Source organism: Petromyzon marinus, chromosome 55 (genome assembly GCF_048934315.1).
Source record: "Petromyzon marinus isolate PM22_M1 ecotype Great Lakes invasive population chromosome 55, UKy_Petmar_22M1.pri1.0, whole genome shotgun sequence".
NCBI classification, from domain to species: Eukaryota; Metazoa; Chordata; class Hyperoartia; order Petromyzontiformes; family Petromyzontidae; genus Petromyzon; species Petromyzon marinus.
This window is the reverse complement of record NC_133721.1, coordinates 13465608-13479977: the sequence shown is the minus strand read 5'-3', so window position 1 is coordinate 13479977 and position 14370 is coordinate 13465608. Positions and strand designations below refer to the sequence as shown.

General features: G+C 58.1%; 1 protein-coding gene across 5 annotated transcripts in view; it reads left to right on the top strand.

The window, feature by feature from the left end:
• The window catches only part of GPC5 (glypican 5), an 82380-nt gene that overhangs the window by 59587 nt on the left and 8423 nt on the right, over positions 1-14370 (top strand). For all 5 annotated transcript variants that reach the window (XR_012929660.1, XR_012929659.1, XR_012929658.1 and 2 more), the window contains 5 exons: positions 627-1354; positions 3106-3233; positions 6968-7093; positions 8102-8222; positions 14058-14283. Coding sequence is in view for 2 of the 5 variants with exons in the window: in XM_076052387.1 (XP_075908502.1) it covers positions 627-1354; positions 3106-3233; positions 6968-7093; positions 8102-8222; positions 14058-14283 (1329 nt within the window). In the remaining 3 variants the exon portion in view is untranslated. The remainder of the gene's footprint in view (positions 1-626; positions 1355-3105; positions 3234-6967; positions 7094-8101; positions 8223-14057; positions 14284-14370) is intronic.

The window sequence follows — 14370 nt, the reverse complement described above, 5'->3', positions numbered from 1 at the left end:
GACCGCTGCCGCGAGTGCTGCTCGGCGCCGTCGAGAGTTTGCTTCGCGCAAAATGCGCGGCCGTGGTCACGTGGAAGCCGACGAGTCGGCGGCGTCCTCCGCAAGCCGCGCCGGCGTCGTCGGTCACCGAACGCAAGCCCCGCGAGAGGGCCCAAAACGTCAGAGCGCTACCGAAGCTGCGATTGTTGAAACACATTTGCTGAATTGAGCGACGTTATTGTTATAAGAGCTTTTGGGGGATGTGGGGGTGGGGGGTTACAGAAACGACGGGAGGGGATTCCCGTTGGTGCAGCGCAAGGGAAGAAGCAGAAAGAGAATCGGAATCTTTATTTAGCCTTCAGGAGGAAACCGATGAGCTGCGAAGCTCTTTCCCACAGATGTCTAGTCGTGGCACGGGGTCCGAGACAAGCGAGGTGACCTGCAGTGCCGAGGTTGACCGCAGTGGAAATTGACGTTACCGAGCAACTGTTATGACCGGCACAGGTGGGTCGCCAACCCCAACGCCCCGCCGATCCACCTTTGCCTCCCCGCAATGCTGACGTTTGCACACCGTGCCGTGTTTAAGGCCGAGTCGACCCGTGGGGGGAGCAGGCGCGGTGACGCGCGCGCCGCGCTTTCCGTTGCAGAGGCGTTCGTGGCGCTGTCGGAGCAGGCGGAGGCCCGTGTGGGTGCCCTCTTCCGCGACGTGTACCGGGCGCTGGAGCACGAGGCGGCGGGGCCCGTGCGCGACCTCTTCGCCGGCGCTCGCCAGTACGTGCTGGGCTCCCGCGCCGACCCCCACGACCTGGCCACCTCCTTCTTCGACGGCCTCTTCCCGCTCGTCTACAACCGCCTCATCAACCCGGGCCTGTCGGGCCTCGCGCCCCCCTTCGCCGAGTGCCTGCGCCACAACCGCAGGGAGCTGAGGCCGTTCGGGCCCTTCCCGAGGGCGATCGCCTCGCAGCTGGGCCGCTCGCTGTCCTCCCTGCGCTCGTTTGCCGGCGCCCTCGGCTCGGGCCTCGAGGCCGTGAACGCCACGGAGCTGGCGGTGACGCCGCGCGACAGCTCGTGCACGCGGGCCCTGGCGCGCCTGCGCTACTGCCCGCTGTGCGGCCCCGAGGCGGCGGCGGCGGCGGCGGCGGGGCCGCGTCCCGCGCGGGCCTGCATCGGCTACTGCCTCAACGTGCTGCGCGGCTGCCTGGCGAGCCTGGCGGAGATGAGCGGGCCGTGGATGGAGCTCGTGCGGGCCGTCGAGGAGCTGTCGGCCGAGATGCACGGCTCCGGCGACCCCGAGGGCGTGCTGCTGAACCTGCACGCGCAGCTCAACGAGGCCATCATGCACGCGCAGCTCAACGGGCCCAAGATCTCTGTGGCGGTGAGCGCAGTCGTTCCCTCGCGTCTCATTGGACGAGAGAAGGTCTCTCCCGGTCGTCCTCGCGGTAAACAAAAATGATCGTGAAAGCGAACGATTGGCGCGTTCTAGTTAGCGTCTCGCCTACAGTGTGGAGATGTTAACTACCTTGCCTGGTGCACATGAGGGCGTGGGTTCGACTCCGGCCTTGACGCCTGCTGCTGTATATTTGGAGTTTGCGTGTCTCTCTCTCCCCGTGGTCGCGTGGATTTTTTTATCCGGGTCCTCCGGTTTTCCCCTCGACATTTAGAACGACATCGCCACGCGTTTCGAGTATTCGGCTGCTATAAATGTGATGATGATAAGCCACTTCGTAGAGCTATCATTTGTGGCCGGGTCGTGTCTGAAAAGGAGCTCACGTAGCTCAGTGGGCCTGACCTGGTGAAACAAAAAATAGTTTTAGTAGTTTTAGTTCAACTTCAACTGCCGTCAGAAGAGAGAGAGAGAGAGCGGCAGCCACTTGGGCGTTGTTGGGGCTTGCACTGCGTGGGGCGTGGGAGTGTGCTGAAGGTGTCTGTCCGCTGCATTGCCGCACTTGACGTGTTTTGCTTCCGTCGTTGTGGTGACAACCCAAGCCGTCACTCTTGCAAACGAGACTCCTCTGTTCCCGCCTGGCTACGCGAAATAAACTTCATTTGGAGAGTGATGAGCGAATGGGATTTTGAACACTGAGCTCCCACATTGCGCACATGTGCGGGCACTGCTGGGCGAGCACCCCGCCAGCGGAGAGATAAACGACCCTCCTGGTGCCCTGACTCGGTCTCTAGAGGTGGATGCGTGAGTGTGTCCGTGCCTATGTCGTGCGTGCGTCTGCGTGTGTAGCGGTTAGCGCTACGCTGCGCTACCAACCCGGCGATCCGAGTTCGATTCCCGCTCACGGCCAACACCAGTGACGATTAACTGAACCGGTCCTGGGCCTCAAATGAGTACCTGGTGCAGTGTGTAAACATTGGCATTGGGGAAACAAAGGCGGCCGGGCGTGGTGCTGGCCACCCACCGCCTCGTGGCCTGTGCCGGCCTTCATTGGTGCTACTGGCTCACAGCACTTGCCCCAAACGTCTGTTCAGGCTACACGGGGGGGGCGGGGGGGGTGTAGTCAATCGGTAACTCGACTGATCCCATGGGCTCATTGCCACGCCGGGGCCACCTGGGTCCCAATCCCAGCAATTTGGTGACGCCCTGTCTGGGCGTCATCCCCTGCGCGAGCTCGGGGAGACGTCACGAGGGGGCGTGGCTATGGCATTGCCGCCGCGACAGTGTGCGTGTGTGTGTACGTGTGTGCGCGTTGAACTTCTTTCGCACCGTACGTAGCCAACTGCGCTAAATGGAGGTGCTGGGGAAAGGACAACAACACGAAGCACAACAAAACAGTTATCAAGAAATTAGTTTGTCAATATAGATTATTTAAAAGTGCATTGCTCGAGTGCCCTCCTAATATCGGAAGAGAGCGTTCCAGACGGCCGCAGAAGCACGTCTCAAAGCTCCGTGCGATGCGGTCACCGGCTTTGTTCGATGGTGACCCCGAAGACGCCGCCGCCGCTGCTGCTGCTACTGCTGCCGCGAGGATGACCGGAGGAGTTTGCGTGATGCTTTATGCTCCTTGACGAGATCAGCGAGGTGTCGTTGGCGGCATCACGCTACGAACCAGACACTCGAGTTCGATTCCTGGCCGCGAGTGACACGGCACCCCATGCGTGCGGCGTGCCCCCTGCCAGGTGACGCAGGTGTGCGGGCCCCCGCAGAGCAGCGAGCAGGGCCCGGAGCGGGCCTGGGAGTCCGAGTACGAGCGCCTGCCTCCTCCGCCGGGGCGGCAGCACTACGACCGGCTCGCAAGCATCAGGCGGTGAGGGCAGCGCACCGGTACACTCGTCGTGCGCGTGACGCGTCGCGGTAACCATGCCGATGCACCTCGCGGCACCGCGCTCACCGCGTGCGGGATACGTCGCGGTAACCATGCCGACGCACCTCGCGGCACCGCGCTCACCGCGTGCGGGATACGTCGCGGCAACCATGCCGATGCACCGCACGACTCTATTGCGGCTGTCTGTGTCAGCACCCCGGGCAAAACCGGTAACCGCTTTGACCGGCGCGTTCAACACCGCGAGCGTGGGCGCACGAACGTTTGGCTCCGTGCGGTAATTTGTGCGGGGAATAACCGGAACGCCCCGTCTGTTACACCGCGTGGACTTTAAACCGCCCCCCGCCGCATCTTTCGCAAGGGGAAGGGCACCGCCGCAGCACGAACACCGCCAACTCCGTTTGCAAATTGCCCCCATTAGACGGCGACGTTGACAAAACCGCTCGCCGTAATTACGGTCGCAGTTCAGCCCCTCGCAGGAGAGACCGTGAATCGGTTACGGCGGGCTTCATCACAAGCATCGGCACTCTTATCTCTAATGTTGTGGTAAATCGTCAGTGTTCACAGTCAATGAAACATAGCGTGAGAGCGTGATCCCAAGGGAGGCAGAACAGTGCATGATTCAGATGTCCTGCTGTTCCTGAGCGACGTGAGCTGCCGTCAAAGACAAAGACCTCACGTATAGACTTAACAGACTGTTGGGGCTAGTGATATTAAGGCTGACATGGCACACGAGGGGGTGGGTGGCCAGCACCATGAGTCGATCTAGGGGAGGCCCAGGACTAATTTAGATAATCGTCACCGGTGTTGGTGGCCGTGAGCGGGAATCGAACTCGGGGTCGCCGGGTTTGTAGCGCAGCGTGCTAACCGATACGCTGTCGCTTACACACACACAGGTACGCACACACAGGTACACTCACACAGGTACACACACATGCACACAGACAAAACACGCTCCTTGTTCCTCCCCGCTTTGCGAGATCTGACTGCACCCTGGGCAGGAGTCAGCCACGCGTGTCGCTCTTGTCACGTCATTAATCTCTCGCGCCGACCCAGTAATGCTCCTGGACCAAAGCAGGGGCGTCTGAAGAACAACGTTGCTATTAGACATTGGATCCCGGTCCCCCGTGGGAATCGGCACAGATGCGGCCGCGGAGAACGAATTTACGCGCTTACTCGGCAGTTTGCGAAACGTCCCCCGCGAAACAGCAATGACAAAGCCCCACGGACGTTGTCCCGGTTCTTTGTAAAGAGGTGGGAATTGCAGAGACCACCGGCTCAAGAGAACTGCACGTGGGGAGTAGGTTGGTCTGGATGCGTCTCTGCGCGTCGTGAAATAAAAACAAATTTCACAGTCTACGCTCATCTGTCTGTCACGGTGGGTTTTCGCATCATTAACAGACTTGCAATGTTCCCCTCTAACCTCAAGCCTGGGCTGGGCTTATGTACAAAAAATGTCATTCTAATCCCCAACCTCCGATAGGCACGGTTGGCTACGCACGGTGCGAAAGAAGTTCCACATACATAGCAATAGAGATTCTGATTCTGGGCTCTTGAATTCGGTTTTAAGCTGAGGAACAGCTGTCGTTTTTACTGCAGATTAATATAGAATTTAAAAAAATACATTTTCTGATTGAATTTTGGGACAATCGCTGTGCCCTCAGGTTTTCCCAACCCTTTCATGAGGGGGGGGGCTACACTAGGATGGTAAGATGACTGTTAAACGAGAGTTTGGTTTGTGGGAGGAAAGCAGACAACTTGGAGAAATTCCCACGCAAACACGGATAGATTCAATAAACAAACACAAGCTAGTGAGTGTAGCAAAATCTGTGCATCCCACCCACTGCTGTAAGGCCATCCCGTTGTGGCCGAATGCCTCGAACACGTGGTGTACACTGGTGGGCCCCCACGTGGCACACTCCAGGCTAAGAACCTGCTTCACTTCTGCGATGATTGAGCGTGATTTGGTCTCGGGCGCACGACGTTTCTTTTAAGCGATAAAAATATCTCAAATTTACAAATTCACAATTAACATTTGAAGTCACACGACGCTACGCTTTACGTGACGATGTGTGCGCGGGCACGAGTACACGCACACACGTGTATTCTTTGGATCGAACAGGACACACGCCGTTTTATTGGCTACACATCACTTGGACAATGGGGGCAGCGGAGCAGAAGGAACGATGTCCCACAGAGCAGAGGGTGACCGGGGCCTTCGGCAGAAGGCTTTTTAGTTGCTGTAGCGGAGAGTACGTGGGGGGCAGTGGGGCAGGTTGAGGGAGAATTGACATCAGTGTCAAGGCCGCCACACATTTGAAACCATTGGGGGTTTGACAGCACAATCAAGGGGAGTTTTCACATTTGTGTATCGTCGGAGGCCGCAAGTCAGGGGCTGCCAATGGCCCGCGGGCCTTGCAGTGAAGAACATTGCCATGGATAATTTTTTTAAGATGCTGAATGCGATATGGAAGTTGATGCGGGATCGGGTCGGGACGCAGCGGAGGGATCGGGGTGACGAGGTCACGCTCACAGGAGACGGGGAGGAGTCAGGCAGAGGGGAAAGGAGCCTTGCCCGGACGCAGGAGGGCAGTCTCAGTGGACGGCGGTGGTTGGGACCAGACTGAGCTGAGTGGCAGAGGCCATGAGGGGCGGAGGGGAGGGGATGGGAGCTTTGAGATCGGGTGGAATTTCTTTTTTGCCGGGACGCTGCGGGGTCCCGTGTGGATTTTATTTTTTCAGGAAGAAGGGAGCGATAGCGGCAATCTTCAGGGCGAGGGGGAATAGTGCCGGAAGAGATGGAGCTTCTGACAAAGCTGGTCACATAGGCGGCTGCGGTGACTCGTACACACACACATTTGTTGTCCTTCCCCTGTGCCTCCGATTAGCATGGTTGGCTACGTATGGTGCAAAAGAAGTTCAACGTACACACACACACGCTGACCTAAAGATACGCGTGCGCGCCTAATAATTGCACGAATCCAGTCAAAGTGCTTTACCGCTCAGAAGAGCATTGAGACGGTGCCATTGTCCTATTGTCCCATTGTCCTATTGTCCTATTGTCCTATTCACAGCGCCGAGCGAGCAGTGGAATTTCCACATCCCTGTGATGGGGCAAGTCTCCCAATAGCGCAACCACCTTTGACCCTGGAGGGACGATGAGGCTTCGTCGATGCCCAACCGGGATTTAAACTCGCAAGCCCCCCTCCTGCGGTGGCGAGCTGCTCGCTCTGTCACTGAGCAGCCACCCGGCCGACGTGGCACGCGCGCGCTCATCCCGCGGCAGACGATGCCCCTCATCCTCCACCCCCCCCCCCCCCCCCACGTCTCCTCTCCCCACGGCTCCACCCACACGCCGCGCTCACGGGTTTACAACGTTTCAAGTGAGATTTTGGTCGAGGTTGAGTCGCAGATATTTCCACCGCTTTATATTGTATTAGTTGGCGTTTCAGGGCCGGCACTCAATTCCGGTGTTCTCGTGTATGCATGTTGAGCTTCATTCGCACCGTACATCACCAACTGCGCCTGATTGTAAGTGGACGATTCTGATGTCCTGCGTTCACCCAAAGTCTTGCCCCATACGCCTCCCACTTCCTCTCGGTATTTGCCCCGGAAACGTCTCGCTGAGCCTCACGGAAGCCCTGCCAATTCCTAACGGAGGACGAAACTGGAGACGCCGTCGGGGTCTAACGCGCGCAATCTCCGTGTGCCGCGTGCAGGGAGTTCCACAGCAGCCTGCGCCTCTACCGCACGTTCTTCGCGACGCTGGCGGAGACGCTGTGCCACACCGAACTGGCGTCACATGACTCGTCACTCTGTTGGAACGGCGAGACCATGACGGAGAGGTGCGGTGAGGGCAGGGGTCACCGTTACCCTCCCACCCCCCCCCCCCACCTCCCCACAGGGGTCACCATCTGCTGCGGTCATCCTCACCATTAGACTGAGACCCCTTACGGCCACTAGCTATAAAAAAAAGATAGATATTTTTTTTACTAAACTATGAACAATTTTTTTTTTATTTTAGCAGGTAAGGCCCCACTGAGCTAGATAGCAGCTCGTTTTCAGAAGCGACCTGGCTTTCACAAATGGTAGCTCAACGAAGTGGCTCAGCATCACGTGGAACTTTATAGCAGCCAAAGGCTCTAAACGCGTGGTGATGTTGATTCTGAATGTGTAGGGGAAAAATCGGAGGGCCCAGAGAAAAATTCACGCGACCACGGGGAGAGAGACACCGCAAACTCCAAATATACAGCAGCAGGCATCGTCAGGGACGGGATGAAACCCACCACCTCCTGTACACCAGGCGAGGTTGTTAACATCCCCTAGCCACCGGGGCGAAGTCTCCGCGGAGCTCCGTGGGTCGCCGAGCGGCGGTGGCCACGCACGTGGCCCTGTAATCCAGCACTGCAGAGTCGACGCTTTCATCGCACGGATGTCGAGCAGGTGCCATACCCTGGTTTACCAGCAGAAGGCGGTACAGCAAGTAGACCAATCTCCATCTGTTTCCATCAGTACGGGGACAGAGCGTTGCTGCCCTCGCGCAAGGCGTGGGTTTTCTCCGGGCGCTCCGGTTTTCTCTCCCAAAGCTAAAAAAAAAAACACCCCACCCCCACGCCACGAACTGTAACGCGGCACCGGCCAAAATTTCCGAACGCCGCAAAGAGGGGTCACGCAGCAGCAGCAGCGTCGTCCCCTGCTGCGAACAGCTGGCAGGACCCTCCTGAAAACGAGCCTTGCGACTCGGTGGGGCTTTTCCGGGTGATCGAGCGCGTGGCCGTAGCATTGAGTGTCACCCCACCCAACTCACCCTCCCCGTCTCGCTCCCCCCCCCACTCACCCCCCCCCCCCCCCAGTGACACGCACCGCGTGGTGGAGAACGGCGTGGCGGCGCAGAGCCACAACCCCGAGGTGCGCGTGACGGAGGTGGACGCGGCGGTGCAGCGCGCCGTGCGGAAGCTGCAGCACGACGTGCGGGTGAGCGACGCTCGCCACACGCACGCAAGGACAAAGATCCCCCATGTGTAGCCCTAACAGACTGTTGGGGCAAGTGCTGCTCGCGAGTAGCACCTATGAAGGCCGGCACAGCACGCGACGGAGGTGGGTGGCCAGCACCACGCCTGACGGCCTTTGTCTCCCCAGTGGCGATGTTTAGGCACCGCACCAGGTAGTCATTTGAGGCTGAGTCGACCTAGGGGAGACCCAGGACCGGTTCAGATAATCGTCAATGGCATTGTTGGCCGTGAGCGGGCATCAAACTCGGGTCACTGGGTTCGTAGCACAGCGTGCTAACCCCACACACACACACAGATATACCCGGAATACAACAACCGCCGTTCACCACTAAGTGACGGTGATGTCACCACGGCGCTAGTGCCAGGCTAAGTGCACTTTAAGACCACGTGAAGTGTCGAACGCCCGCTGACAGGAGGTCGCGGGACAGACCCCCGGGTGCCACGGGCCGACTGACAAACAGACGCGGAGACACTCGCCACACGCACACGCCGCCGGCGAGGGGCGCGGCACAGCGACAACAGGAAGGCGTTGTTGCGGAGAGATTCGCCGTCGACGCCGCGGCCGCCCCAGAGCCCACCGCACGCCGCTCACTGCAAGCGACTCACATCGCCGCAGCTCGGCTCAAACATTTGAAAGGGCGCCCACGGTGGCAGCCGAGGTCACTCGGGACCCGGCCTGCGGTCTGGCGTTAGTCTGCCAGTAGGGGGGGGTGGGGGTGGGGCGACGTTGCTGTACGTGCAAAAGCCGGCGTAACTATTTGAATCTGGCAATAAACCCGCGGCACTAAATCAGGACGTCCGCTGGATTGAAAGCGCGAACCCCTGGGGCGAGCGGCGACCGCGCTCGCCGCCGTACCGGTGGCAGTTGCCCGTGGAATTGTCGACCGGGGGTGATGCGCGCTGCGTGAGTTACCGCCGAGTTGGGGTCTCGCTCGTAACCCCGAGGCAATGACTCGTCCGTTTCACAAGAAGCATGCAGACGCTCTGCCGCTGATATCGGCCACGTGGATATACGAGCCGTGCATCGGAGTCAGCCCCAGCTGCGGGAGTTGCGGACAGCTCCTGCCGCCACTGTGCGCACGGCAACTTCCTGTGTATTTACATGGTAACTTACCCGTTATGTGTTGGACAATAGCGAAAATGCAAAGTTAGATGCGGTGAATTCTTGAATTCACCGCATCACTGCACCCACATGCATCGTGCGTGTGGGTTTGTCTCCCCGCATTCTGATTTCCTGTCGCATTCCAAACGCACACCGATGGAATCAGCCCAACATCTCAATGCACGCGGCCGTCTTGTAACAGCATCCTGAGACTCGGTGAGGCTCAAAGCCGCTCGTGTTATTGACCGAACCGGACAGCTGCCAAGGTGAAGTGTAAGGATTATATTTTATACACAGCTGCTGAACACAGGCTCAGAGGCGCAAAACTTCAATCGGCCGGTAACTCATTTACGTCGTCGTCACAGTCGTGAAAGGACGAAAGCCTTGACACGTTTATTGAACTGTCCAAGGTCATACAAGCTTGGGAAATGTGGCGATGGGAAGGGATTACCAAAGTTAGAGATTTTGTATTGATCCCCTGCAGGACAAACATCCGACATTAATCTTTGCAGACCACGCGGTTGTCACTCTCCCGCGCATGCTGGAAGGCCGATGCCGACACTCCACACCGGCCACAGCCGCCTCGCGATGATGGCCACGGATCGTGGTGCTGTTGTTGCTAAAACTAAACTGAACTTTTTATTTTGGGGAGCCCCCAGGGAGCGGGGAGCCCCCAGGGACTGGGGAGCCCCCAGGGAGCGGGGAGCCCCCAGGGACTGGGGAGCCCCCAGGGAGCGGGGAGCCCCCAGGGAGCGGGGAGCCCCCAGGGACTGGGGAGCCCCCAGGGACTGGGGAGCCCCCAGGGACTGGGGCGCCCCCAGGGAGCGGGGAGCCCCCAGGGAGCGGGGAGCCCCCAGGGACTGGGGAGCCCTTTGGGACTGGGGAGCCCCCAGGGACTGGGGAGCCCCTAGGGAGCGGGGAGCCCCCAGGGACTGGGGAGCCCCCAGGGACTGGGGAGCCCCTAGGGAGCGGGGAGCCCCCAGGGACTGGGGAGCCCCCAGGGACTGGGGAGCCCCCAGAGAGCGGGGAGCCCCCAGGGACTGGGGAGCCCCCAGGGACTGGGGAGCCCCCAGGGACTGGGGAGCCCCCAGGGAGCGGGGAGCCCCCAGGGAGCGGGGAGCCCCCAGAGACTGGGGAGGCCCCAGGGACTGGGGAGCCCCCAGGGCACTCCCACTGAGCGGCTATCGGAATCCGAATCTTTGTTTAGGCTGGAGGAGCAATCTGATGAGCTGTGAAGATATTTTTTTTCACAGATGTCCGGTAGGGGCGGGTCAGAAAAAGTTACAACAACAAACAATACAAAAACCATACAAAAACAATGAAATAGGAGTGCAAAATAAAGTGCAGGTAAGAAAGTCACGAAAATAAAAAAAAATCCAAATTCCTGACCCAACACCAATGCCAATCTTAACACACTCAGCCAAGTGCTCATTTAAGGCTGATTGGAACTAGTGGAAGCCCAAGCCTGGTTCAAGTACCACTTGGATTGGTGCTGTACGTGGCCTGGAATCGAACTCAGGTCACTCCGATGTAAATGCAATGTGCAGAGCGCTGCTGCTTCACACCCCATATGCACAGAAATCGTGCCGTATGCCCCAAGCATAATGACAATCATTAACGCCACTTTGCCAGTCCATCTCCAGCGGCCTCATAATATCGGACGGAAGAACGTTCCAGACGGTCGCTGAGGCGACGTCTAAAAGCGCGGCGACCACCGCCTTTGGTGGTGGTTGCCGCCGTAGAAATAAGCCGATGACGAGTCACTCCCACGGTACCGGCAAGCAGACGCAGCGCTCTCTCTTACTCTCCCTTACTCTCCCTTACTCTCACTCTCTCCCTCTCTCACTCTCCCTTACTCTCACTCTCTCTCACTCTCTCTCTCACTCTCCCTTACTCTCCCATATTCTCACTCTCTCACTCTCCCTTACTCTCACTCTCTCACTCTCCCTTACTCTCACTTTCCCTTACCCTCCCTTATTCTCACTCTCTCACTCTCCCTCTCTCTCTTACTCTCTCTTACTCTCCCTTACTCTCACTCTCTTACTCTCCCTCTCTCACTCTCCCTTATTCTCCCTCTCACTCTCTCTTACTCTCTCCCACTCTATCACTCTCTGTCATTCTCTCTCTCTCATTCTCACTCTCTGTCATTCTCTCACTCTCTTCCTCGCTCTCGCTGACACACCTGCGTTCGTTTGTCCCTGAGCGTAAATCACTTTTTTCTCGGGGAGCGCAGAGCCGAGGTGCGTTGTTGGGTCTCGGCCAACGATCCTCGCGCTCCAATGATTTTCAGGAGAGTAGTCAAACGTGGTGTGCGACGGTGCGTACATTTACCGATGCAAAGTATAGTCCATCCATCCTGGGAAAATATGTAGGTTACGCGAATCCCCCAAACCCAAGAAGGTTAACTGTGCATCGTATAATTGGCTGCTAAAAGACGACAGCAAAAGGGGGAGCGTGTGTTAGAACGTGCGGCAGTGACGTGAGCAGAAACGAGGACAAAAAACGACTTTAGAAACGTCGTCACGTGACAAATTGGAAATTGCTGCACGGAGCATAAATCAGCGTTAAATAATAACGACCCGCACGTGTGCGCAACGTTTCATTTCATCATTTGTCACCCAGATCTGTGACTGTAGACGTTATTTCTGTTATCTTGGAGGTTAGTTTTGAGTCGGCTGAATTACTAAGTTAACCCACGACAGATTGGCGAGTGCCCCCAAGTTGCTTTGCGAATGAGCCGCGTGTAGCCTGGGGGCTGCTCCCCCAACGATAACGCGTGGAGTTTTTTTTTACAAACGAATTGAGATCGCACCAGCAGCGGATACACTTTACGACGATGCCACGTTCAAGTGGGAGGAAATATGTATAACTGTGTAACATACACACACATATATACACTAATACCACGGTGGATGTCGAGGATGCGCTCCTAAAAGGTGCGACGGATTTCGAAAAGGCGTAAATCAAAGCGAATTTCCCACAAGAGCTGAACCAAGGCAGCGGAGGGTATGGTGAAGCTGTGTGTTAATGCACGCGCCTTGTATGTACGTACCGTATGTTGAACTTCTTTCGCACCGTACGTAGGCAATCATGTTAATCGGAGCTGCGTCTTCATCCTAGACGTAACCCACAGCGTTACATTGAATTACTTAAAATACTGCACACAACGCTAGTGAACAACAGTAACCTTGAACACAAATGAAACGGGGTACAATTAGATACAGTACACTATATAAAAAATCACCAAAATACCGTACGTAAATAAAATATTGTACTCTGCAGGACAGTACATTTATTTATGCGTGACGCAAAGTAGTTGCTTTGGCAGGGCAGTAGTCGGTGGAGGAGGAGGCAATGGCCGAGAGGGCGACGGATCACGAGGCAGGAGGGACCGTGCTGTCTGTGACGTGAGTGTGTGGGGTCGAGGCGGCCGCAAGTCGGGTAGTGGTGTGTAGAATAACGTGGCGACGAATTTGCGAAACAACGTCAAAGGGAGAGAGACGTGCAAATGGGGTGTTACTGTGTATAACAATATATTTGTGTGTACCCGGGTATCCAGAATCCGGATATGGATACTGGAGGAATCCGATGGGCTACAAAGCTCTTTCCCGCAGATGTCCATCGCGCAAACCGCACTACTTGGCACTTTGACCGCCGCCAAACGACCCGGCGGCTCCACCTCACGTGGAGCCGAGGTGATTGCGCCAAAGTCAGGGCCCGGACACGCACGGTAACCGCGTGAAACATTCTTCAGGCGGCCAAATCGCGCACACTCTGGCTCATTCGCAAAAAATAAGCGGTATCCCTCGGGCGACCGCTCCCCCATAAATGAGACGAATGCTTCCCAGAGGCGCCGTGGGCCCGCGATGAATGAGCCGCTTGCGCACGCACACACGCGCACGCACACACACGCACACACGCGCACGCACACACGCGCATGTGCATTTGTGAGTGTGCATTTGTGAGTGTGCATTTGTGGGTGTGCACACGCACGCGTGCATCGTGAGTGGGGAGCGGTGGCGCAGTGGCTCGTGGTGTAGCGGTTAAGTTCGCTGCACCACGAACCCGGCGACCCGAGTTCGATTCCCGCTCATGGCCGACACCAGTGACGATTATTTGAACCGGTCCTGGGGCTCCCCCTGGGGCAACTAGTGCGGTGTGTAAACATCGCCCCTCGAGAGACAAAGGCGGCCTGGCGTGGTGTTGGCAACCCACCCCCTCGTGCGCCGTGCCGGCCTTCATAGGTACTCGCAAACGTCCCAATAATGTGAGCGTGATTAGCACGGTTGGCTACGTACGGCGTGAAAGAAGTCGAACATACAGCACACATACAGCTGAGATCACACACAGCAACAACGTCGCCCCTTACTGCGTTACGTGAAACACAGCGGCACCTCCCTTCGGCATGAGAACGATCGCGCCAATACCACGGCCGCTCGACGATTATTTACGCAACTCTCGGCTGACTGCGACGTGGTGAAATCAGAGGTCGGCCACCTGCGGCTCCGGAGCCGCCTGTGGCTGCGCGACGTCGCTCATTGAGGGCCTCCGTCTCGTATTCACCGCGTGGCAATGCGCCCCTTTTTGTGATATTCTGACTCCCGACCCCCGGGTTAAATGAAAGGACGTCGGCCAGCCGCCGTAACGCCGAGCGCGTGGGCCGTGTCTCGTCCGCGATCCCCGCCGGGTGCGCAGGCCATACGGGAACGCGGCGCTGGCGGCCGCAGGGACGCGATGGCCGGGGGCCCCGAGGATGGCGGCGGCCCCGGGGATGGCGGCGGCCGGAGCGACGCTCGCGAGGAGGGCGCCGCCAGCGGGGATCGCGACTGCGACGACGAGGACGACTGCGACGACGACGACGACGGTGGCGGCAGCGGCGGCGCCGACCCCATCAAACCCGCGAGTAACGCGGGGGGCACGGGTGAGTGGGGGGGGGGCAATTCGCACCCCCAGTCACGCTCGTGCACAGGTCACGTGCGGCCACCGGTGTCTTTGTTTGCATTCGGGC